This window comes from Glycine soja, chromosome 2, assembly GCF_004193775.1.
Source record: "Glycine soja cultivar W05 chromosome 2, ASM419377v2, whole genome shotgun sequence".
In the NCBI taxonomy this organism is placed as follows: Eukaryota; Viridiplantae; Streptophyta; class Magnoliopsida; order Fabales; family Fabaceae; genus Glycine; species Glycine soja.
In genome coordinates, this window is record NC_041003.1 from 50620292 (window position 1) to 50646753 (window position 26462).

General features: G+C 39.3%; 2 protein-coding genes and 1 pseudogene across 2 annotated transcripts; 2 read left to right on the forward strand and 1 right to left on the reverse strand.

Moving 5' to 3' along the window:
- Positions 1 to 704: 704 nt before the first annotated feature.
- Positions 705 to 20005, forward strand: LOC114404078 (epidermal growth factor receptor substrate 15-like 1). Its single transcript, XM_028367202.1, has 13 exons — positions 705 to 1137; positions 1272 to 2319; positions 2610 to 2813; positions 2950 to 3179; positions 3866 to 3940; positions 5078 to 5149; positions 5231 to 5329; positions 5452 to 5523; positions 5612 to 5726; positions 9534 to 9602; positions 11219 to 11603; positions 18236 to 18365; positions 19153 to 20005. Exons 1-13 carry the CDS (start codon positions 997 to 999, stop codon positions 19579 to 19581), a joined length of 3069 nt encoding a protein of 1022 aa, XP_028223003.1. The 5' UTR covers positions 705 to 996; the 3' UTR covers positions 19582 to 20005.
- Positions 20006 to 21495: 1490 nt separating this feature from the next.
- On the forward strand, positions 21496 to 25437 carry LOC114377146 (annotated as a pseudogene).
- On the reverse strand, positions 23223 to 25294 carry LOC114377155. The gene is made up of 6 exons (XM_028335565.1): positions 25229 to 25294; positions 25041 to 25143; positions 24618 to 24893; positions 24425 to 24546; positions 23676 to 24260; positions 23223 to 23567 (listed from the first exon to the last, which is right to left on the reverse strand). The coding sequence occupies exons 1-6, from the start codon at positions 25292 to 25294 to the stop codon at positions 23223 to 23225; spliced, it is 1497 nt and encodes a 498-aa protein (XP_028191366.1).
- Positions 25438 to 26462: the final 1025 nt, after the last annotated feature.

Below are 26462 nucleotides of genomic sequence, written 5' to 3' on the forward strand. Positions count from 1 at the left end.
GACCCGTTAGAGAATAATGAGAACTGTTAAAACCTAAAGCAAGGTTGTAGTCCCCAATACACCAAAATCGAAGATTGTATTCTCTTCTCACCATCTGACAAGAAACTAAGGTCACAAAAGGAAAACGATGATTTGGTTGAGGAAGAACACAAAACCAACAGTTCCTCATACTCATCAATTCCGCTGCTTATCATGAATCCAAGTATTTTTCACAATCTCTCTTGATAATCTAACGTAATGTGTTTTCGGTGATCATTGTTATTTTTATTAAGATCTCCAAATTTTCAAACAACTTCTTGGGATGTCTAAGTTGATTGGGAGGTAGGATGATTATGATAATGTTTCCCCTCCTATGACCTAGGACTTGGGTTTGTGATCAAAACAAAGTGTGAGCCAACATTTTGGTGCGGGTCGATCAGATCCATAGTCGTACGAGCATTGAGCCTTGAGTCTTTAGGACGTAAATGCTTAAATGAGTGAGTCAACTTTTGGAGCAAGACGATACAGACAGTGTACAAATTAACCTAATAATTATCAATAATTAAAAATGATCACAAATCATGAATTTAAATTTGAAATATAATTTATACATTTAAAAGTTATCTATTATAAAATAAAATTTAATTACATAAAAAAATAAATCCGATAACAACTAATTAGATGATAATCGAGTTGGCGAGGTCTCCCCAAAAAATGTAATGAGATTGAGCAAGGGTATTTTTGAAATTCAGACACTAAAGAGGATTAAAATTGTACGTTGGGCGAAAAATGAGAATCGAGGGATGATCTGTAATTTTGTTGTTGGGTGAGTGTGTTGATCGGATTGGAGGCAGGCAAAGTGCAAATCAAGCGATTATCAATCTTTGGGGTACGAAATTTGATGTTTGTTGAGCTTTTATGAATCACAATTAAATGCGTGGTGTGATCTGAAAAGGCAAAGGAGAACTAAAAAAGTGTGGAATCAATTGAAATCAGGCGGTGCTGTTGAATTCTGCAATGGCATCAGCAGCGCCTAATGTCGATCTCTTCGATGCCTATTTTCGCCGTGCAGATTTGGATCGAGACGGCCGTATCAGCGGTGCCGAAGCCGTTTCCTTCTTCCAGGGCTCCGGATTGCCCAAACATGTTCTTGCGCAGGTCTCAATCTTTATTCTCAATCAACTTATGCTTATTATTTGATTTACTTCACATCAAGTGCCACCAAGCATGTTTTTTTGAATTAATTAGTTACTGCTTTAGAAATCCGTTTCACTTGACCTGTCTGTCTGCAGATTTGGGCATTTGCAAACCAAAGCCAGAGTGGTTTCCTTGGGCGGGCAGAGTTTTACAATGCCCTTAAGCTTGTTACTGTTGCACAGAGTAAGCGGGAACTAACTCCCGAAATGGTAAAAGCAGCATTGTATGGCCCGGCTTCATCTAAGATTCCTGCTCCTCAGATTAATTTCATTGCCACAGTATCTGCACCACAGATTAGCCCTGCTAGTCCTTTATCCCACCAAAATCTTGGACCAAGGGGGGCAGCTCCAAATTTGAGCGCTAACCAGCAAACCCTCCCTTCTCAGGGAAATCAGTTTCCGAGGCCTCCAGCTTCTAATCTACCACCTGCTGTTGCCACTCAAGGAATGGCTCTCCCTGAAACCCCTGGCATTTCCAGTTATGGCAAGGTTGGTGGAACTCCAGAAGTAACTTCCTCTCCAGTAGCAGTTAGAGGAACTAGTCCCCCATCAATGGAGGAGGGGTTTGGGTTTGGATCAAATGTGGCACGGCCACCTGGCACATATCCTGCCTCCCCCATAAAGTATTCCGATCAAATGGTTAAGGATTCTAAACCAGTGGATACTTCTGTTAACGGTAATTCTTCTGATTCATTTTTTGGAGGAGATTTGTTCTCAGCTAGCTCATTTCAGCCCAAGCAAGCTTCTTCTCCACAAGGATTTTCTTCTGGCACTTCAGCACTTTCTTCAGCTATTGTTCCTGTATCTGGAGGAAACCAGCATTCTACTAGGACTAGCCCCCCTGATTCTTTGCAGCACTCACTTGCAGTCCAGCCTGTTGGTGCACAGCTTCAGCAAGCCCAGCCGGTGGTAAAACAGGACCAGCATGCCTCAGTCCAGACACATAATATGCCAAATTCATTCCGACTTCCAGGGAGATTACAGGATTCTGCTTCCAGTCAACCCCAAGCTCCATGGCCAAGGATGACTCAAACTGATGTTCAGAAATATATGAAAGTATTCTTGGAAGTAGATACAGATAGAGATGGGAAAATCACTGGGGAACAAGCTCGAAACTTGTTTCTTAGTTGGAGATTACCAAGAGGTATATTTCTTCTTCTTCCTTGCCTTTTGTCTGGACAGTTGGCTTAAAAGGCTATCTATATTTTTCTACTTCTCCAGTGCTCTAGCTCTACACGCATTAGGAAATCAACTTAAATATGGTTAATTAAACATATTTCAGAACTAAGTTGCATTTGATAGCATTTGTTTTTTTATGTGTGTCTGTTTGGGGTAGGGGGTTCTGTTTAGTTTTCACCTCCTCCATGTGTATTACTTTTCACGGCTAGCTAATTTCCTGAAGATTATGTGTATGCCATGTTTTATATTTTTCAGAGGTTTTACAGCAGGTCTGGGACTTATCGGATCAAGATAATGATAGCATGCTTTCTCTCAGGGAGTTTTGTATTGCATTGTACCTAATGGAGCGACACAGGGAAGGCCGTGTTCTTCCAGCAGTACTTCCAAGTAACATTGCGCTTGATTTACCAACTACTGGTCAGCCTGCTGCTAACTACAGTACTTGGGGAAATCCATCAGGTGTGTGCCCAAGAATTAGCAGGTTTTATTTTACTACTACTATTATAGTATTATTACTGGTATAACCCTTCAGATAAATGATAAATTTATATTTTTCTCTTATTTTTGTGTCTCTGTCCCCTTTTATCTTTTGAAGGTTTTCAACAACAACCAGGGATAACTGGTTCTAGTGCTCGACAAGTGAACCCTGCTGCAGGTCGGCCACCAAGGCCGGCTGCTGTCTCTCAGTCTGATGAAGGACCTCCGAACAAGCCACAGAAATCTAGAATTCCAGTCTTGGAGAAGCACCTCATTAATCAGCTGAGTTCAGACGAGCAAAATTCAATTAATTCAAAGTTTCAAGAAGCAACAGAAGCTGATAAGAAGGTGCTTTATTTTTTTTGTATCATTTCTACTGTTTCACTTTTTATAGGGCTAAAAATCATGTGATCTACTCTCTTCACTGGTACCTTCAGTGACTTTCTTTACACGTCTAAACCACCTTAACAGATTTTCTATCATTTTTTCCTTGATAGGTGTTACATTAATATCTCCTCGTATACAATCATTCCATATTCTGTTCTTTTTTTTTTTCTGTGGTCACATCCATCTCAATATTATCATTTCTTTTACTCTCACTTTTTTCCTTTTATTGTCCCTTTAAAGCTCAACGTTCACTACCATAGATAGAGTGTAGTTAGTCATATAGCAATAAGATGAAACTTACCTTTCAGCTTAGTAGGTTCATTGCGATCACAAATATGGGGAATGTCTCCTCTATGATAATCTTTTAAGGTCAATTAATTTGAGGATGAGGTGCAATGGCATTTTAAGTTATTTTTGGTTTCAGTCATGAAGTGTGCTTACTCTTTTTGGCTGATGATTGAAAGTTACAGATACAAAATTTATTAGCTGTTACTGGTATCTTTGAAGATAGCATGGAAAGATCACATTGTAGATTGTCATTTCTGTGAAGCATATCATTATTACAGTCCATGTATGCTTGATAAAATTCTTGTGGTTCAATTGAACACAGTCAATTCTCATCTCTTCATTTGTTTTGTTAAATACAGGTGGAAGAACTTGAGAAGGAAATTATGGAGTCCAGAGAGAAAATAGAATTTTACCGTGCAAAAATGCAGGAACTTGTGAGTGTTTTCCTTGCTTTCTTCCTTTGTATCTTATTAAGGCTTTTGTATAGAAAAAGTGGTTCTGTGATGCATTGTTTTAGAGCTTTCTTTCAGAAGATACTGTTTTTTGCTTCTGAGAAAACCACTATAGCAGCATTTTTTAAAGTTTTTCTTTTTTGAAAGCTTACATAATTATTATAAATTCTTTTTAACATGCCATTTTAATTAAAAAATCACTTTTTCTTTTAAAAATAAAAGAGGTCTAAAACTCTAGTCTGTTTTATCTGAGTTCATTTTTACTGTTTTTAGTCTCTTATGTCATCCAAACATGGTGAAGAGGTGGCAACTGGATCAATAATAGCTGAAATTTCTACTGTACAGGCTTCTGCTTGCCCAACTGTCCAAGCTTGAGATATATTTTAGAATATGCTTAACAGATTAACATTTGATTTGTATACATTTATACTGTATCTTGATTTGCAGGCTGAGCTATATACCATATAGATGTACTGATGTAGCTAGTAGTAGTAATTGTGAAATGTACTTTGGTTAAAAAATTGTTGACCATCACGATTTATTGTACTTTAGAAGAATGCATCTTACATTCTTCCCAAGAGCTTTTACTGTGCAAAGCTTTAAGGATGCAAAATATATGTAGATTATTGTTTTAGGATATATAAGAACATATTCCTACATCCCATGCCCTTGTTTTTATCGTCAATATCCAGATTTGTTAACAAAACTAATCACTTCTTACTATAGATCTGCTGAACATAATTACATAATCACCTGTCTGCCTCTTTTCCTGTCCTATTAATTTTAAGGAAGTGAAAAAGGGTCTCTTGGAAAGGTCTTTTACTTAATTGTTATGCACTAATAGATGTTATACCTTTTCTTTCAGCTTTTATCTGCTTCTGCAGATACCTAGGAACTACTGGGAAAAAAATAGCCTATGAAACAGACATGTTCTTTAGTAACCTTTTGTACTATGAAGTTGTGGGTACCTAGAAGAGTAAAGCATATAAAAAACTATCTTTCACTTTCTTCTTATGGTTAATAGCATCAGTGTCAGATTAATACTTAATATTCATCTTTTCTTTTTCTTTTTCTTTTCACCTTTTTAAAACAAATTACTTGTTCTTTTTCCCATAAAAGGTTCTGTACAAAAGCAGATGTGACAATCGTCTTAATGAGGTCATAGAAAGGATAGCTGCTGATAAACATGAGGTATCTTTCTTTAGAATTGCATGTGTTTTTATTACCTCAATAATCATAATATATATTATTTGCTCAATATATTAATTTCAGGTTGAGATTTTAGCAAAGAAATATGAAGATAAATATAAGCAAGTAGGAGATTTATCATCCAAGTTAACTACTGAGGAAGCCACATTTCGTGACATACAGGTGCAATGAAATATGGCTTTATCTTCAATTCATAGCTTATAAGCATATATGCTAAAAAGTTTGTTATTTTTTTTTTTTACCTGTTATGCTTCATTTCTGTCAAATGATTTATTTATGTGTAGGAGAAAAAAATTGAATTGTACCAAGCAATTGTCAAGATGGAACAGGATGGAAAAGGTGATGCAACTCTGCAGGTACATTTCAATATTACCAGGTTTGTCCATCCATCTTGAGAAATTGTGATCAACTTATGTATCTCATTTAGTCATCTGAAATTTTCAGGCTCATGTTGATCGTATTCAAACAGATCTTGATGAGCTGGTGACATCTCTGAACGAGCGGTGCAAGAAATATGGATTACATGCTAAGCCCACGACATTATTGGAACTACCCTTTGGTAAATTCAAATTTATAATTGGTGTTGTTATATACTTCCGGTTCTTCTCAAATCTTTTTTGTCTATAATTTTGTTTTTTTTTTTTTTTTTTTGCACGGCAAAAATCAATATATTATATATTATAAATGAAATTCAGTACTAGGTGTACTGAAGATACAAAGATAAAGGCAAGATAGTTACAATCTGAACCCCACTAGGAGAAACCGAAAGGCAGCCCACAGAATAATACAAACCCATCCCCTCTAGGAAAAAACATCCTTTAAATTGGTTGACCAGAAATTAAAGTGCAGTTGGGAGTCCTTCTCCACACATTTTAGCCAGGACCAAGTGTGGAACAAGGCATCATCCATGACCTTTTCAGGAGTAAAAGGCTGGTTCTTGAATATCATGGCATTTCTATGATGCCAGATGGAGAAGGACAGGGCTAGCCACAGAAATTCCCATCTTTTGTTTGTACTAGCTTGGCTATTCCATTGAGTGAATTGTAAAAAGTGATTCTTTGGGTCTATGGAAAAAGGACCCACTCTATTAACCCATCTCAATGGCTCCCACCAAAGACTCCTTGTCATTACACAGTTGAACATAAGATGATAGATCGATTCTTCTTCATGGTCACATAGAGGACAGCTATAAGAAGGCATTGTGACCTGTCTCTTTCTGGGATTGTCCCTAGAAGGGAGTCTATTGTTGAGAAGTCTCCAAGAAAAAGCACTCACTTTTGGGGAAATTTTCAATTTCCACATAGTGTTAAGAACATTGTCTTGACTATTACTATGATGATACTCCTGCAGCACTTTGTAGGCAGATTTTGTTGAAAATAATCCATTAGGGTCTGGCTTCCACCAAAGGATATCCCTGCTGGATCGGTGTATGTGATCAGAATCAATCTCCGCTAGGAAATCAGCTGCCATTTGGATTTCATGATAAAAAAAATCCCTTCTCCATGATAACTTCCATTCCCATCTGCCCTCCACAAAGTCTCCCATAGAACTGATTGAAGAATTCTGCTGTTTACTTATTACATATAAGTGGGGGTATTTTCCTTGGAGATAACAGTTGTCCTCCAGCCATTTATCCTTCCAGAAACTGATGTTGGACCCCGTGCCCACCCTCCATTTTAAATTTTCACTAAAGCAGTTATTGTGTTGCTGCTGAAAGATGATCTTCAAATCCTGCCACCATTGGGAAGTGAAATTCCTCCTTCCACCAGAAATCAGCTCCTTCCACCCACCATACTTAGAAATTAAAATTCTAGACCAAGGTTGATTATGGTCATTTGCCAGCTGCCACCCCCATTTGCCAAGTAAAGCCTCATTAAATAAAGATAAATCTTTAATCCCTAGACCCCCTTGGTTCTTAGGAAGACAAACTATATCCCACTTTACCCAAGGAATCTTTTTGGCCTCTTGGTGAGCTCCCCAAAGGAAATTTCTCTGGATGGAGATTTTGTTATATGGTATTTAATGCATTTGTTTTAGATATCAGCTTTGTTTTGTAATTTGATGAGCTGGCCTTCAGTTGCTGAACTACTGGTTTTGAATCGGCATTAAAATTATTTCTGCCCAGTGCAACTTGATTCAGGTTGCCTGATCAAGTGGCATTTAATATATACAGTTTATTCTGATTTTATGTTACCTTTAACTGATTTTGTTGCAAAGCTCTGTTTAACAAGCTCTATAAAATATCATATGATGATGTTTTGTAACAAAATCAGTTAAAGGTTACATAAAATCAGAATAAACTGTATATATTAAATGTCACTTGATACAGGTTGTCTGATCAAGTGGCATTTAATATATACAGTTTAGGAAATGTCCCTTTTTTTTTTTTGCACAGCAAATATCAATATATTATATATGAAAATCAGTACTAGGTGTACTGAAAATACAATGATAAAGACAAGACAAATACAGTCTGAACCCCACTAGGAGGAGTCAATAGACAGCCCACAATATAATACAAACCCATCCCCTCTAGGAAAAAGCATCCTTCAAATTGGTTGACCAGAAATTAAAATGCAGTTGGAAACCCTTCTCCACACATTTTAGCCAAGACCAGGTGTGGAATAAGGCATCATCCATGACCTTTTCAGGAATAAAAGGCTGGTTCTTGAATATCATGCCATTTCTATGGTGCCAAATGGACAAGGACAAGGCTATCCACAGAAATTCCCATCTGTTGGTTGTACTAGTGTGGCTATTCCACGGAGAGAATTGCAAAAAGTGATTCTTTGGGTCTATGGAAAGAGGACCCACTCTATTAACCCATTTCATTGGCTCCCACCAAAGACTCCTAGTCTTTGAGCAGTTGAACATAAGATGATTGATCGATTCTTCTTCATGATCACATAGAGGACAGCTGTAAGAAGGCAGTGTGACCTGTCTCTTTTTGAGATTGTCCCTAGTAGGGAGTCTATTCTTGAGAAGTCTCCAAGAAAAAGCACTCGCTCTTGGGGGAATTTTCAATTTCCACATAATGTTGAGAGCATTGTCTTCACTATCATTATTATGAGCCTCCTGCAGCACTTTGTAGGCAGATTTTGTTGAGAATAGACCAATAGGGTCAGGCTTCCACCAAAGGAAATCCCTGCTGGATTGGTGTATGTGGCCAGAATCAATCTCAGCTAGGAAATCAGCTACCATTTCAACTTCATGATCAAAAAAATCCCTTCTCCATGATAACTTCCATTCCCATCTGTCCTCCACAAAGTCTCCCATAGAATTGATTGAAGAAGTCTGCTGTTTGCTTATTAAATATAGATGGGGATATTTTCCTTGGAGGTTATAGTTGTCCCCCAGCCATTTATCCTTCCAGAAACTGATGTTGGACCCCCTTCCCACCCTCCATTTAAGGTTATCAATAAAGCAGTTGTTGTGCTGCTGCTGAAAGATGATCTTCAGATCCTGCCACCGTTGAGAAGTGAAATTCCTCCTTCCACCAGAAATATCTTCAGATCCTGCCACCATTGAGAAGTGAAATTCCTCCTTCCACCAGAAATCAGCTCCTTCCACCCACCATACTTAGAAAGTAAAATTCTAGACCAAGGTTGATTGTGGTTATTAGCCAGCTCCCACCCCCATTTACCTAGTAGAGCCTCATTAAATTTAGATAAGTCTTTAATCCCTAGGCCCCCTTTGTTCTTAGGAAGACAAACTGTGTCCCACTTCACCCTTATCGTGAATGTTTTCTCTTGTGCAATTTTTTTTAGGAAATCAATTTACTACACAACATGATGATGCTTTGTGTTGATGTTTATATAATTATATGGATCTTAGTAATAGTTGCTACTGTACTTGCTATCAAATGTTGGGTTGATGCATTGTTTTTATAAAAAGAAGGAAAACTTGAAAAAACTCTGATGTTTCTGAGAACAGTATGCAAGAAATGCTATGCATTTTCAATACATTTGATTTAATTGATATTGGTGGTGTTCTATTAAGTAATGCTTATTTATTTAGAATGTTCTGACAAGAAACTTTAGTTGTTGGCTTTCTGTATCTGCATGATTGCATTTATCTATCATGATTTTAATGAAGCTCAAAAAACTGTTTATAGCCTACAAGTTGTCTCTTCATTTTTGTTAAATGAATTTGCTTCCTTTTTGTTCACTTTGGCTTTTGGATATAATTATCATGTATTCTTGTTTTGCTCATTGTAGTTGTGTCTCGTCATTTCTCTTTGCTTTGTGGCGCTCTGCCCACAAACCCCATGTGCTCCCCTCTAGTATATATTATATTGAATAATGCAATAATTATGTGCATATTGAGTTTGTTGATTCTGTGGCCTCACTCAATTTTATCCTGTAAGGCTGGCAACCTGGTATCCAAGAAGGAGCTGCTGACTGGGATGAAGATTGGGATAAGCTTGAAGATAAAGGTATCCAAAATAACCCTAACTAGATATGATAATCTGTTAATTGAATAAAAAAAAAATTGTGCCAATTATGTGGCATCCACCATTAATTATGAGGAATTTTTGCACAAGGTTATGAAACCACATTTTTATTTTATACACTCTTATTGGATGCCTACCTTCTGTATCATCAAACTCAATTTAATTTCATTTGCATTTTGATAAGGATATTCTTTCGTCATTCTTGTAATTTAAGGGGTTGATCTCAAAAAGAAAATTTGCTCGTGAAGTATTAAAGTCTGCATTACTTGTTTCTTGTTTTGCTTAGTGTTTTTCATCCTTTCATCTGTATTTTCTTCTGCATTGATAAAATTGACAATATGTATATGTGATACATTATGATTTAATTCATTATCAATTTTTTTTCCTGTTCTTCCTTGGTTGCTTGTACTTATAGTCCTAGTAACCACAATAGATATGTTTTGAGAGTTGGAAGGAAAGGGAAGGCAATGAACTAGGGAAAGGAAATGGAGGGTTATATAAGTAATTTACTAAATTCCGTAATATATTTTAGGCTAAATTGCAATTTTGGTTCCTTTTAATTTATGATCCGCAATTTTGAACCCCTATTTTTTTTCCACGATTTTAGTCACCACATTTAGAAAATCCACAACTTTGGTCCAATCCTCAATTTTGCGAACATTTTTTCTTTTATTTTTTACATTTTAATTAATTAAATTATTTTTTGATACTTGATAGTACCTTAAGTGAATATGTTAGATCTAGGGTTCATTTGGACCAAACTAAAAAGAAATAAAATGTTGTAAAATTGAGGCTTGTACTAAAGTTACAGATTTTCTAAAACGCGGGACTAAAATCGCAAATCAAGAATTAAAGAGGGACCAAAATTGCAATTTTTCCTATTTTTTATGAACCTATTCAACCTAATTGATGTTAAGTTCACAAATACAAAAAATAAAGAATATAGAGATAATGGTTAAGGAAATAAATGCAGACAACATCTCTTCAGATCAGAGAAGAAATCACTACATTGAGGTAAGAGCTGAATCTTAAGGCATGCCTACTCATGACACACTGACATTTTTAATAGCTGAAAGAAAATTATAATATCGGAAGACTAAGCAAACTGATCCACAACTTTTGTGGCTAGTAAATAATTAATGGGTGAGGGATAATGAAATGTGGTACTCATAAGTTTTACAATTGGTTGCAGCATCAAAAGAACCAGTAGGAGCTGGTCAGTCTTTATCTATTTGTAAATTATTCTCTTCTATGCACTCACAGACCTTAGTTTCTATCAGTTTCTCTGCTTGCCTATACCTCTGTTATACTTATATTTCTTTTACACTAAGTACTTTGTTAGCTGATGAACTTTACTGATTGTACTTTCCTAAATGTGTAGCTGTTTATCTAAATGTGAGGGATCAATTTTGAACAGTTATGTAGTTCAGGAGACAATGCATTCCAAAAATAGGTGTATATTTAAGAGAGATTATAAGATATTGATTGAATTAAAATAATGGTTAACTGATACTTCTTTATTTTCTGACCTGCATCTGTTCTCGTTTGGATAATCATGGAAAGGACTAAATAAATTTTGTTATTCACTATGATTGCAGAATTTGTTTTTGTCAAAGAACTCACTCTTGACGTGCAAAACATTATAGCGCCTCCAAAGCAAAAGTTGCTGTCAGCTGTGAACACGAAAGCTTTGAACACAGAAGCTTTGAACACGGAAGCTGTGAACACTGACAGTCCTACATTTGCTGCTTCTCCCAAGAGTGATGATAAGTCAAAAAAGCCCCAGACTACCAATGAACAGGGAGTTGGTAATGGATCTGTTTATAATAAAAGTGAAGATGGGTCTGTAAAAAGTGCTCCCAATAGTCCATTTGCTAGCAGTGCTATTGGAAGCCCGCATGGGGATTTTGATTCTAACATAAGAAAGACAGCTGGTGAAGATAGCTCACCCCGTGATCAAGATACCATACAAGAAACCCAAAGGTATGGTTTTTTAGATTTGTTCACCAGTTTCCCAAATGCTGGCCAAGTGCTTATATGATCATATATTTAGTAGCTGTCCTCTTATTTTGCTGACCATTGATATTCTTTATGCCTTTGGAAGGTTATGGTATTTATAATAATAATATTATTATTGTTGTTTTGGTTGTAGTTGTTGTTATTGGTTGTGGTTGTTGTTGTTATATGTCTCTTTAATAACTTTTTTTTTTATTATTCCTACCATTAAATATGTAGATATTGATTCAACGATCACACACATCAAGTTTTATATAAATCAGACATTTGTAGTTAGGTAATCTTATACTCAACATTTACTTATATTTTTACAAAAATATTATATACTTTAAATTAATTTTTTTTAACGAAGTATCAAATAGTTTTATAATTTTATAAAAAGTTGTAGACTTGATGTACTAAATAAGAACTTTTAATTTAACTGTTGGATTAATAGAATTTGATATATACAGTTATTGAAGGGAGTAACTTTACCAAGAGTTACTCCTGTAGTAACTCGATCCCTTCTCTATTATTATTGTTATTGTACAAAAATGGTGGCATTATTGTTGAAGACTCCTTGGTCTCCACCCAACAACTTAATCTTCTAGCAGAGTTGTCCTTGACATGGTTTTACAGCCTCTTACTGTTTGGATAAAAGTTTGATTTGTGCTGCCCCATTTTTTTCAATCATATTATAACTTAAGCACAAGGGAAAATGAGCCTGTGCATTTCCATGCTTCAACTCAAAGGGCTTTTATGTGAGGGTGTGTTAGAGACCCACAGACAGCTCAAGTGTTTAAGAGTCATTGATAATTGTCATCTCTCATATATGATGCATTTAAGAGAGTCACAAATTGTTGTATATCATCACTTTATAGATTTTGGACCATCATATTTTTTTATACAAGTCATAGTTGAATGGTGATACTATCATCAGCATACACATTCAGGTCCTATCAAATGACCCCATTAAAATTTTTAACTAGGTAGGGATCAAGCTAAACCTCTTTCAACCCGTCCTATGAACATTTCTAGTGCATGATACGGACTTTAATTCCCAACTTTGGTTTGAAATTGATTTTGATATACACTGTTAGGAATGAAGGGAATAATGGTGGACCTAGTGGAACGATGGAACCAAATGAATCCTTACTCAATCATGAGGTGGGCCCTAGAGAATGGAAGGTATATTCTAGAAGGGAGAAAAGAGTCACAAAGGGGTAGCTGTACTCTGGTGACGTGTGGAGAGAGAGATGAGCTAGTAACTAATTTCCCTTGTTATAAGGAGTGAGAATGAGGGAGAGAAGGGAGCTTGGATTCTAGTGAATTGATAGAATGGTTAGGCAGCAATAGCTGGCCTATAGGAGCCACTGCTCTGTGTCAGATTTAGGGATTTCATTCCTCTTATTCTGTTAAATCTCCATTGTCATTATAATAAAGCTCATTTATACAGTATTACTGTTTTGTTCCTTTACATACTGCTAGTTGTGTTTTCTGGTTCCTAACAATTTGGTCCGACCTGCCGGATCCGTTAACAGGACCAGTGAATGCCACCAAAACAAAACCCACTCACACTGATCAGAAGAATGGATGCTAGAGTCGCATCGTTAGAAGAAGAAATCGCGGGAGTCAAAACCACGCTGTCATCCATGGAAAGAAACCAAGCTCTTCTCATCTCGATGATGGAGAAGAGCCTTGGGAAATCCATACTCACGGAGGAAGAGGGCGAAGATGGGGACGGAGGTCTGGCGGAGTCAGGCGGAGACGGGTCGGGGAAGAAGACGGCGAGTTCTGCTTCGCGAAAGATGCCGAGCGACGTGATTTCTGAGTTTCGACAATCGGCGAAGAGGGTGGAGCTACCTATGTTTGATGGAGAGGATCCGGTTGGATGGATCTCTCGAGCAGAAGTGTACTTTCGGGTGCAGGACACTACTCCGGCCGTGAAGGTAGATCTGACCCAGTTGTGTATGGAGGGGCCAACTATACATTTCTTCAATTCCTTACTCAATGAGGAAGAAGAACTGACCTGGGAGCGATTGAAGGGAGCGTTGGTGGAGAGATATGGAGGCCATGGTGAAGGAGATGTGTATGAACAGCTGACAGCCCTCCGGCAAGTGGGGACGGTGGATGAGTATATCACCGAGTTTGAGTATCTCACAGCTCAAATTCCTCCATTACCGGACAAACAATTTTCCGGTTACTTTTTACACGGGTTGAAGGCGGATATTAAAGGGAAAGTGAGGAGTTTATTGGCGGTGGGAAATTTGAGTCGAGGGAAATTGCTACAGGTGACAAGGGTGGTGGAACGAGAGGTTAGGGGTGATGCTGGAACGGGTATTAGTAAACACCCCAAATCGGGTCATGGGTCATCCAAACCTGGGTTTGGTGGGTCCAGTAAGGGAGGTGGAGCTGACTGGGTGATGGTCAAAGGGAAGGAGAATGGGCCTAGTGGAGGTAGTAAGGGAGGTGGTTTTGGGTCCAGAAGTGAAAAAGGAAGAAACGGCCCACGTGATAGAGGTTTCTCTCATTTATCTTACAATGAGTTGCTTGAGAGGAAACAAAAGGGGCTGTGTTTCAAATGTGGGGGTCCTTTTCACCCAAAACATCAATGCCCTGATAAACACTTGAGGGTTTTGATAACTGAGGAGGAGGAAACGGAGGAAGGAGGAGGAAAACTATTGGCAGTAGAAGTGGAAGATGAAGAAGGGGGGTCTGAAGGAGAGATGAGCATATTGAGCTTACTCCAGTTGGGCCAGTTGGGCACTGATAAGCCTCAGTCTATCCAGTTGAAAGGTGCAGTGAATGGGGTGCCAGTAGTAATTTTGGTGGACAGTGGGGCTACCCACAACTTTATTGATAAAAGATTGGTGCAAAAAATGAGCTGGGCTGTGGACAATTCAACTTCTATGTGTATCAAGTTGGGAGATGGGACTAAGGCCCAATCCATAGGGGTCTGTCCAGACTTGGGCGTTGAGGTAGGAGAGGTGCAGTTAGCAATACGAGCCCATTTGTTTGATTTGGGTGGTGTAGATATTGTTTTGGGGGTGGATTGGTTGAGAACCTTGGGAGATATTATTATGAATTGGAACAAGCACACCATGAGTTTTTGGCATAACAAAAAATGGGTGACTCTTCAAGGGTTGAATGATAACATGGAAACCTTGAATAGTATTGTGGGAGGCACCAACAGAGGAGGAAAAGGGTGGATGTGGAGTATAGAGAAGAAGAGGGGTGATGAGAATGATCTCAATATTGGGCAACAAAAGGAGTTGGAGGGGTTGTTGTCTAAATATGAGGACATTTTCAAAGAGCCTAGGGGGTTACCACCAAGGAGAAAGAAAGAGCACGCTATCAATTTGAAAGGAGGGCTGGAGGCTGTCAACGTGAGGCCTTATAGATATCCTCATCATCACAAAAACGAGATAGAGAAGCAAGTCAAAGAGTTGTTGGCAGCAGGGGTGATAAGGCCTAGCACGAGCTCTTTCTCTAGTCCGGTGATTCTTGTTAAGAAGAAGGATGGTTCATGGAGAATGTGCATTGATTATAGAGCACTTAACAAGGCCACAATTCCGGACAAATTCCCAATTCCGGTGATAGAGGAGCTGCTTGATGAACTTCACGGAGCAACAATTTTCTCCAAATTGGATCTCAAATCCGGGTACCATCAAGTCAGGGTCCATGAAGAAGATATCCATAAGACGGCGTTTCGCACCCATGAAGGACATTACGAATTCCTAGTGATGCCTTTTGGATTAATGAACGCTCCCTCCACATTCCAAAGTTTGATGAATGAGGTATTTCGAGTACACTTAAGGAAGTTTGTGTTAGTGTTCTTTGATGATATTCTTGTTTATAGTAGAGATTGGACTACACACTTATGTCATTTAGAAGAAGTGTTGAGAGTCTTGAAATTACATGGTCTGGTAGCTAATAAGAAAAAGTGTCATTTTGCACAAAAATCTGTGGACTATTTGGGGCATGTGATATCTGGAAAAGGTGTAGCTGTGGATCCTAATAAAGTAGAAAGTGTGGTGAAGTGGCCAACTCCCAAGAATGTTAAAGGGGTGAGGGGATTCTTGGGCCTGACGGGCTACTATAGAAAATTCATAAGAAACTATGGGAAGGTAGCTAGACCCTTGACTGCATTGACAAAGAAAGATGCTTTTACATGGAATGAAGAGACTCACAAGGCTTTTGAGGCTTTGAAAGAGAGTCTTACAACTGCTCCTGTTCTTGCTTTACCAGATTTCACTAAAGAATTCATCATTGAATGTGATGCTTCAGGTGTGGGGATTGGAGCTATATTGATACAAGAAAAACGACCTATTGCTTACTTTAGTAAGGCATTAGGGGTGAGAAATGTGGCCAAATCAGCCTATGAGAAGGAGTTGATGGCTGTAGGGTTGGCTATACAACATTGGAGGCCTTATTTGTTAGGGAGGCGTTTTACAGTGTCCACAGATCAGAAGAGTCTCAAACAACTGTTGCAGCAGAAAATTGTAACAGTAGAGCAGCAAAATTGGGCTGCAAAGTTGTTGGGGTTTGATTTCAATATTGTTTACAAACCAGGAAAATTGAACGGAGGTGCAGATGCACTATCTAGAGTTCATGAAGGAGGTGAAGTATGTGTGATGACTTCTAGTCTGCAATGGAAGGATGCAGACATTTTGAGAGAAGAATTTGCCCAAGACCCACATTTACAAAAGATAGTAAATGATTTACAACAGAATAAGGACTCTAGGCCAGGCTTTGAATTCAAGCAAGGAGTGTTATTGTATGACGGACGACTGGTGATTTCAAGTAAGTCAGTGTTGATTCCCACTTTGTTGAAGGAATTCCATGAAACTTCACAAGGTGGACATTCTGGTTTCTACAGAACATACAGGCGGTTGGCTGTTAATGTGTACTGGGTAGGCATGAAAAATGTTGTTCAGGAGTTTGTGAGAAGTTGTGATGTTTGCCAACGCCAAAAATATTTGGCTAGTTCACCTGGAGGACTGCTACAACCTCTTCCTATACCAGACAGAATTTGGGAAGACATTTCTATGGATTTTATAACTGGACTACCCAAATCTAAGGGGTTTGAGGCTATTTTGGTAGTGGTAGATCGTTTATCAAAATATTGCCATTTCATTGCTTTGAAGCATCCCTATACAGCCAGAACAATAGCAGAGGTGTTTGTGAAAGAAATTGTTAGGCTCCATGGTGTACCTTTATCAATTGTAAGTGATAGAGATCCCATATTTATGAGCAACTTTTGGAGGGAGATGTTCAAACTACAGGGGACTAAGCTGAAGATGAGTAGTGCTTACCACCCAGAATCAGATGGCCAAACAGAAGTGGTTAATAGATGTTTGGAAACTTATCTAAGATGCTTCATAGCTGACCAACCGAAAACATGGGTGCATTGGGTTCCATGGGCAGAATATTGGTTTAACACCACTTATCATGCTTCAACAGGCAAGACTCCCTTTGAGGTGGTTTATGGAAGGACTCCCCCAACTATTATACGATGGATCCAAGGAGAAGTTAGAGTGGAGGCAGTACAAAAGGAGCTTTTAGACAGAGATGAAGCTATCAAACAATTAAAAGTTCACTTGTTGAGAGCCCAAGATAGAATGAAACAGTTTGCTGATAAGAAGAGATGTGACAGGAGCTTTTCCATAGGAGAATGGGTGTTTGTTAAGCTAAGGGCCCATAGACAAAAGTCAGTAGTCTCACGTATTTGTCCTAAACTAGCAGCAAAATACTTTGGTCCTTATCCAGTGGTCTCACGCATAGGGGCAGTTGCTTACCAATTAAAGCTGCCTGAAGACTCCCGCGTGCATCCTGTATTTCACGTGTCCTTGTTAAAGAAAGCTGTGGGGTCCTACAATGGAGAGGAGACTTTACCAGATGACTTAGATGGAGAGAAGGACAATACTTTTGAACCGGACACAGTCTTGGCACAGAGGACTGTACAAGTACAGGGTGAAGAGGTAAGGCAGGTCCTAGTGCAATGGAAAGGACGAAATATAGAAGAGGCTACATGGGAAGAGGCAGTGATGATGACAAGTCAGTTTCCAAACTTTAGCCTTGAGGACAAGGCAGTAATTTCAGATGGAGGTGTTGTTAGGAATGAAGGGAATAATGGTGGACCTAGTGGAACGATGGAACCAAATGAATCCTTACTCAATCATGAGGTGGGCCCTAGAGAATGGAAGGTATATTCTAGAAGGGAGAAAAGAGTCACAAAGGGGTAGCTGTACTCTGGTGACGTGTGGAGAGAGAGATGAGCTAGTAACTAATTTCCCTTGTTATAAGGAGTGAGAATGAGGGAGAGAAGGGAGCTTGGATTCTAGTGAATTGATAGAATGGTTAGGCAGCAATAGCTGGCCTATAGGAGCCACTGCTCTGTGTCAGATTTAGGGATTTCATTCCTCTTATTCTGTTAAATCTCCATTGTCATTATAATAAAGCTCATTTATACAGTATTACTGTTTTGTTCCTTTACATACTGCTAGTTGTGTTTTCTGGTTCCTAACAAACACCAGTGCCAATAGATACCAATGTGTACTTGACATGTTATGGATCTTTTGATGATGCAAAATAATTTACATATAATCTTGTATATGTAGTGATCATGGTGGTGTCCAGTCTGTGTTTTCTGGGGACAAAAATTTTGATGAACCAAATTGGGGAACCTTCGACACAAATGATGATATTGATTCAGTTTGGGGATTCAATGCTAGTAGCTTCACTAAGGAGGTATGCCAATTCTCACACCTTAAAGTATTGCCTTGGCCAAATTATTTTTTATTTCAAAACATGTGCTTGCCAGTTTTATGTATATGTTTAAATTTCTCCTGCTTTATTCTTCCTTGTCATGACCAGTGGTGGTTGTCAAAATTATAGGGACTGAATGGAAAAGAGACGAATATGGAGTATGTATAACTAACTGAATTGAGATGTAATATTTTGAAAACACTAACCCGACACTATAGTCTAATACACCAATGAATACTAAGATTCTAGTAAGTACAAATGTTGTATAAGTAACATGACAAGACTATTTACACAATAATGATAGTCCTAATATTCTAACACTCTCCCCTAGTTGAAGATTAGTATGCCGTCATCTTGAAATTTTGACAGGCTCACCAAAGCACACGATGTTAATAGGGTTCCCAAACAACGTAGGAATTCAGAGCTTTTATAAGATTTTATGATTGTCTTAAAATCAAAGGGATAGATGTGTCATTCTTTGCAAAAAAGTATGGAAGCCAGTTTGCAAAGGATTGATGGTATCAGAGGAGAAAGCATAATGTAATCTGAATGTGCTAGATCTGCCAGCCCAAAGATATATAAATTGAATATATTTGAGGATTGACTAAAAATACCATAATTACACCTATTCTACTGAACCCTCACCTTCCGTTAATGTACTTGGTAATATATTTCTTAAATTTAACATTGTGTTGTTTGTATGTGTTTGATTAATGGATATTTATACTCTAGCAATCTACTGATTACTTTCCGGAATTTTTTTTTACAGGAGAGAGAACTTGATAGAGCTGGGAACAACTATTTCTTTGATTCTGGGGAACTGGGCTTAAACCCCATCAAAACAGGTTCGCCACAGGCTGGTGATCCCTTCCAGAGGAGCAGTGGATTCAGTTTTGACGATTCTGTTCCAAGCACGCCACTTTTCAGTTCAAGTAGCTCTCCGCAAAGGCCAAAAGAGTGGTTGGAAACTGCTTTTGACTTCTCAAGATTTGATTCCTTCAGAACACATGATAGTGTACCTTTGCCTGCTCGGGAGACGACAGAACAATTTGATTCAGTGCGCAACAGTGCGGATTTTGACCATGCTCATGGGTTTCCAGCTTTTGATGACTCGGATCCCTTCGGCTCTGGCCCGTTTAGGACTTCATCAGATAATCAAACTCCAAGACGAGGATCTGATAATTGGAGTGCTTTTTAGTTTAGCAATTACACCTGATGCATTATTTCTGTTTTCAGACTTTCCGACTGTTGCCTCTGGTGGAGTGGGTTGTCTGTCTTGCTATTTGGAACCTGTTATGTGTAATGTATTTCTTGTATTTAATCTTGTGTATTCCTTGTTCCTCACTTTTTCTTTGGGGAAGGGCGCGGGTTTGTCTCCAGTCCAGCAATCTTACTTCCCTTAGATTAAAAGTGAAGGCCTGTCTGTCTATATTTTTGGTTTGTTGGTTGAGAATTTTCCATAGTCCCGTAGAAGAGATTGTGGTATTAATGAATATCTGATTTGAGTGTTGTTTACTGAGCGGAATTTTATTATGATTCTTTATCATTTATGTGGCGAAGTATAACTTGCACAATTTGTCCAATTAGATTTAGTGAAATGTAAACAATATACTTTAACATAATTTTTATTATTTACTGAATTTATTTTAATTCACGTAATTATTAGTGACTGAATTTTATTAACATTCCTCTTCACTCTAATTTCATCAGAACACTCGGGTTGGTTCTGATTTTGTAGTAAGTTCTTATTGGAGAGATTCGTGATCAAATTATGTTGTATTTGGGTGGAGTATTTAAAAATTAAAAGGAAATGCAGTGAACTAAATTGTCATCATTTATGAATTTACTTGTTTGCATGGTTATTAAGAAATTTAAGCCTACTCTTTATTTTGAAAAATAATTCGAGTAACGTAGAGTATGGTTGAATCTACAAAATTTAAAAGAACAAGAAATATAATAATGTGCAAAACAAATTGTTTGAGGTTCAATAATTAAAAATTATAAGACTAATTCAAATTTTCAAGCCTCAAACCAAAATGCAATTGGAATCTCAAAATATAATTTTAGTCCTCTTATTTTATATTTTTACGCAATTCTTAACGAAATAAAATAAAAACATTTAATCTTTCTGTGCTTTACCTAATTGAGAATTTTGATCTCAACCATCAATTTCAGGCCATTGACCTCATGTCTAACATTAATTGCAGTGTGTATTTATTTTTCATTTTTTTAAGGTGTGTAGTTTTTGGTTAATTAATTAACATAATAAAAAAACCGGACAAATGAAAACTGTTTATACTTTTAGTTTTTAATTAAATTCTTATTAAATTAAATTTTCTACTAATCAAAATATTAATTAAGAAATATCACGTTAACAAGTTAATGATCAATATTTTTTAATAACAGTTAATGTTTAAAAATTGACAGTTGAGACTTGGAGATCAAAATCCTCCATTTTGTAAAACAAGATACTAAATATTTCAATTTTTTTATAAAAAGACCAAAATTATGGATAGAGTAAAATATTGAGACAAAAATTATATTTTATGCAGACATAAGGAGAGGCTAAAAGCTCAAACAAAGCACCAAGGTTGTTGGCGCCTAAGTTATGCCATTTGAACTACTTCATAATGGATATTGCTTAATACAGTAGTAGGGAGTCTTTGAGCAAATGATGAAGTCGGTAACAGTAATCTGCAGTTTCGTAGGTTAGTCATATTTTATAACTGATGTGCATGTGTAATCCCCTTATAACTTAGATAACTAAGAGATTATTATTACCTAACTTAGTCAATAAATAGAAGGTTCTGGTTTAAGATCAAAGAGTTGGAAACTAGTACCCAAACTCACTTGAAAAAGCAACACATGCATTCAGAGGGAAAGAAGTATATACTTCCAAGAAGAAAATATAAAATTTGTTCTTTTACTTTCATCTTACTTTCTGGTTTTACTATACGTTAGTTATGAATTTGTGTTGTTTTTGTTTAGTTTAATTGCATTGATATACCAGTCTTTATTTGTAATTTCTCTTCATTATAATCACTTGACATTGACAAGTGCTAAATTCCTGTTGGCATCATAAACTTATCAGTCCACTTTCCGACCCATCGGCATGCGTGGTACAAATATGCTATATTGTGAAATATGTGGAGATAGCCAGGACAGATATTCTTGTACAAAGTTGAATAGTGCGTCATAGACAATCCTCGTCCCATCCCATAGCAGCAGCACTTAAAACGTTGAAATTACGTCACAATCTGAATATATGATATATCACTTATTCACTTCCTGCAGCTTGCTAGCTTGTTTAGTTGTTTTATATTCTTAATTGAGTTCCTAATTCATTGATTCCAGCCCTCAAATTCTTGATGACCGACACAGTAGCTATAATTCGTCCACAAACTTCAGTAATGGCCCATGTGCTTTCGCATCTTCCAAATGAGCTCCATGTTCCTCTGCTCTACTCCACGGCTCTCGATCCCACCCTAACCACCTCTCCAGTATCCTTATTTTCTCCGCCGACCTCATTAGTTATTTTGGTTGGAGACAAGTCATAGTTCACTGACGATGATCAGAGTCGAAATGGGATTACGGTTTTGGGGGATAAACTTGCTCAGAGAAGCTGCAAGTTGTCTTTCAAAGCACCATTGCCTCTTGATACAACCGCCACTCCAACCCATGTTACTAGTCAGTTACTCAAGATTAAGAGTATGGAGTCTCGAGTTATCGTTTTAAGTTCCTTCGCTCAAACTTGGAATGATGATCAAAGGCTATGTCTGGATAGCTACTGCTTAGTTATCAACTGTTTTGGATTCAACTATTTCACCACCTTCAAATGCTTGTAACTCAATTCAAGGAGCTTTTACCTTTCGCCCTCACACCCCTCAATCCAGAAAAAAAAGGCATTTATCTCAAGGTGGAAGCACATCAGTAATGGCTCAATTGGGTTGAATCCATACGGCCTCTATGCATATGGTTCTGTTTGGATGATTGCTGAGGCACTCAAATTGTTTTTTTGATCAGAATGGTACCGTTTCATTCTCCAATAATACATATTTAAGTGGTACGAAGAAGGAAACTCTGGATTTCGGTGCTTTGAGCGTTTTTGATGGAGGGAAGCAGTTACTTGATAACATATTGAGCATTGATATGAGTGGATTGACTGGACCTATTCAATTTGGTTCAGATAGATCTCCTCTAAATCCATCATGTGTCATCCTTAATGTAATTGCTACAGGTTATAGGGGTATCGGCTACTGGTCTAATTACTCTGGCCTCTCTGTAATAACCCCTGAAAAACTTCACCCAAAGCCTGCCAATCATTCAATTTCAAGCTAGCATCTAAACCGTGTCATATGGCAAGGAAATACAACAGAAAATCCTCGTGGATGGGTTTCCCCAAATAATGGGAGGCAACTGAGAATTGGAGTTCCCAACAGAGTTAGTGTTAGGTGCAGAAATTAAGCTGGCTTCGAGGGCCAGTACCTCCAGAAGCTTAAGGAAGAAGAAGAGAATTGCGCAAGGAAGTATTATTCATATCTGCTTGATTGATTATTACATGGATATATATAAGAGTTTCTAATAACAAAATTTGTACTCTTCTGCCTACAGAATATTCTATACGGTTATCTTTGTCTAGCTATGAGGGACAAGATACAATCAAGCAGTGTATGGTGAGTTCTGGGCTGATGATGCTTCCCAATTTACCCTTACGCATAGTCCTTCAAGTAAGCTGGCCTCGTAACCTTCCTTTTGGGCTTCTTTGCTATCTGCACCTCTTGTACTTTCTTCTGCTTCGTGTCTCTGTTTCCTGGTGTCCTGCTTGTTGCCTCTGATATGCTAACACTCCCCCAGCCCTTGGAACACCACCTTGTCCTCAAGGTGGTGAGTTGCACATAATTGGGTCCAATCTTCCCAGGAGGTTTCATCTGGGGAAAGGCCTTGCCACTGAACGAGCACCTCCCATGGAGCGTCAACATCGGTAGAACTGCGATGATGGTCCAAAATAGCCAAGGGAACTACTAAAGGTTGACCATTGATTGCCTCTGGAGGTAATTGAACTTGCGGGACTGAATCAGGAGAGCCTTGGAAAGCTTTGAGGACAGAGCAATGGAGCACTGGGTGTATCCGAACACCTTCAGGGAGCTCTAAACGATATGCCACGTCGCCGATACGTTCTAGTATCTTAAAAGAACCATAATAACGTTTGGCGAGTTTGACCGAGGAGGTGGGGGTACCTTTAGCAGTGCTCTGCCGGTAAGGGCGTAGTCAAAGGAGAACCCAGTCCCCCACCTGATGAGTAATGTCTCTCCTCTTCGTATCAGCGTATTTCTTCATGTTCTCTTGCGCCTTAATAAGCTTCCGACGAATTGCTTGGAAAGTGGTGTCCCTCTCAGCAAGCATATCATCTACCGCTGCGATATTAGAAGAACTGACAATGCACTCTGGGAATGAAAAAGGTTTCCGGCCATAAGTGATTTCGTAAGGTGTAGAACCAGTACTCACACTCCAAGAAGAATTGTGCGACCACTCGACCCAAGGTAACAATTTGCCCCACAGTCCCGGGCGACGGTGAACGAAGGCGCGTAAATATTGTTCAATCACCCGATTTAACATCTCTGTCTGGCCGTCACTCTGTGGATGATAGGCCGAACTCATCCTCAACAGAGTGCCACTCAGGCGAAAAAGCTCTTGCCAAAAGCGGCTGATAAAAAGTGGATCTCGGTCGGAGACCAAACTCCGAGGAAGACCATGCAACTTGACCACGATGTTGATGAATAGTGACGCCACCATGTGAGCCGTGTAAGATGTGGGTAACATACCAAGGTGTATCCCTTTGGAAAATCTATCTACGACCACGAGGATCACTGTGTTACCCTGATATGCCAGAAGGCCGACAATGAAGTCAAGCGAGAGGTCCTACCACGGCTGATGAGGAACCGAAAAAGGGCAGAGCAAGCCTGATGCTTTCTTAGCTTCATACTTAGTGAGTTGGCAGTCTAAGCATTTGGCCACAAAATGGATAACATCCTCGCGGAGACCAGGTCAGTGGAAATTCTCCGATAAGCGAGCCAAGGTCTTGGTGGCCCCCAGTAGGAGTTGCATGATATTCGGTGAGTAAGCTTGTGAGTATTGGCAAGTTCTGACACAACCAAATACGCCCCTTGTAAAGAATTAAATTTTGAGTTACAGAATATTCAGGGTGCTCCGCCGGAAAGTCCAGGATTGCCTAACGTTTGCGGCAATAATCATCATTAGTGTCCAATTGGTGACGTAATTCTTCGAGGAAGGTCAAACTAGGCACAGATAGAATCATATGTAAGGTCGCCGGAGGTTCTGGTAGCCTTGATAAAGCATCTGCAACTTGATTGCTCGAACCGGACCGGTATTGGATATCGTAATCGTACCCCATGAGACGCGCCAGGTACATATGCTGTTCAGGGGTTTGAATTACCTGGGAGAGAAGTTCTTTCAAACTCCGGTGGTCGGTGAGAATCGTGAAACGACGACCTAACAGGTATTGACGTTATTTCTTCACTACTGTTGTAATGGCACATAGTTCCCGCACGTACGTGGAGGACCGGAGAAGCTTGGGGCTAAAGGGCTTGCTGAAAAATGCGATAGGATGACCGTTCTGAGTCAAGACGGCGCCCATACCGGCCCCTGAGGCATCAGATTCCAAGGTGAACGGAATATCGAAGTTGGGAAGTGTTAACACAGGTGTTGTGGATAAGGAAAGCTTGAGGTTGTCAAAGGCACTCTAAGCTTCAGAGGTCCACTTAAACGGGTCAATGGTGGTCACCTTCACGAGTGGAGCTGCAATAGTAGCATAATGTTTTATGAACCTGCGGTAGAAACCAGCTAGCCCCAAGAAGCTTCGTAAAGCTTTGGTAGACTTGGGCACAAGCCATTGCTGAATGGCGGCAACCTTGGCGGCGACTGGTTCCACTCCCTTATGGGAGACGATATGACCGAGGTACTCCACCTGCGGCTGCGCGAAGAAGCATTTAGACAACTTAAGGACGAATTAATTGGCAAGTAGTACCTGGAATGTAGTGTCTAAATGGCACAAATGATCTTCGAAGGTGCTGCTGTACATAAGAATATCGTCAAAGAAGATGATGATGAATTGTCGGAGATAAGGGCCGAACAACGGTGACCTCTGTGGTATTTCTCATCGCAGGTGAAGCAGAGGCCCTTCTCACGGCGGGAGGTAATCTCCTCCGGTGAGAGGCGCTTGGTTGTTGGTGGCGGAGGATGTAACGGAGGAGGAAAGGGTGGAGACAGGGTGTTCGAATTTGGGGTCAAGGGTTGTGGTGCGGCCGTGTGGGTGCGAGGGAAGGAAGAGGACGAGGGTAATGTCGGGGTTGTGGTGACGGGGGAAGGACGGGGGCGAGACGCGTGATGCTGCTCGAGGAACTTCTCCTCTTGAATACGGGCGAGACCGGCGGCTTGAGCTAGAGTCAGGGGTTGCAGGATCTGCACCTCGCGGCGAATTTCCGGTGACAAGCCCGCGACAAAGCACGTGAGCAGGAAGGCTTGGGGAAGGCCTACCACGCGATTTGCGAGCTCCTCGAATTCGAAAAGGTACGTGCTCACTGAACCTTGCTGTGTGAGTTTGAATAAAGCACCCGTGGGGTCATCGTAAGGGGATTGGGCAAAACGGAGCTGCAAAGCTTGTAAGAACACTGGCCACGATGTCAGTTGACCGTTGCTCTGCATCCACTGGAACCAGGCCAGAGCTCTACCTTCCATGTAGAAGGAGGCGATGGTCAAGCGTTCCTGGGGAGGAGTCTGGTGATAGTCGAAGAATTGGTTGATCTTGAAGATCCAACCATTGGGGTTTGTACCATCAAATAGGGGAACGTCTAACTTGAATTTGTGGCTGTGTGCAGGTGAAGAAGGTTGCGGCTGAGGGATAATGGGATTGGGAGAAGGAACAGGGGAGACAGGATTGTGGTGTGGGTTAATGTGAGTGAGGAGGGCATCAAGTTTCTCGCCCAAGGAAAGCTGTTGGATGGAGAGGCGGGTGAGGATTTCTTCAAGTTTCAGGGGAGGTTCAGGCGGGGTGGAGTTGGC

Bases quoted from the DNA above. Each gene is read 5' to 3' on its own strand.
- LOC114404078 (XM_028367202.1), top strand. From the start codon at position 997: ATGGCATCAGCAGCGCCTAATGTCGATCTCTTCGATGCCTATTTTCGC. The intron at 1,138-1,271 runs GTCTCAATCTTT...GTCTGTCTGCAG, and splicing joins CCAAACATGTTCTTGCGCAG to ATTTGGGCATTTGCAAACCA. The intron at 11,604-18,235 runs GTATGGTTTTTT...TTGTATATGTAG, and splicing joins ACCATACAAGAAACCCAAAG to TGATCATGGTGGTGTCCAGT.
- LOC114377155 (XM_028335565.1), bottom strand. From the start codon at position 25,294: ATGGCTTGTGCCCAAGTCTACCAAAGCTTTACGAAGCTTCTTGGGGCT. The intron at 25,144-25,228 runs GTTCATAAAACA...TCTGAAGCTTAG, and splicing joins CTAGCTGGTTTCTACCGCAG to AGTGCCTTTGACAACCTCAA. The intron at 23,568-23,675 runs GTGGGGGACTGG...GGTTCTTTTAAG, and splicing joins GGAGAGACATTACTCATCAG to ATACTAGAACGTATCGGCGA.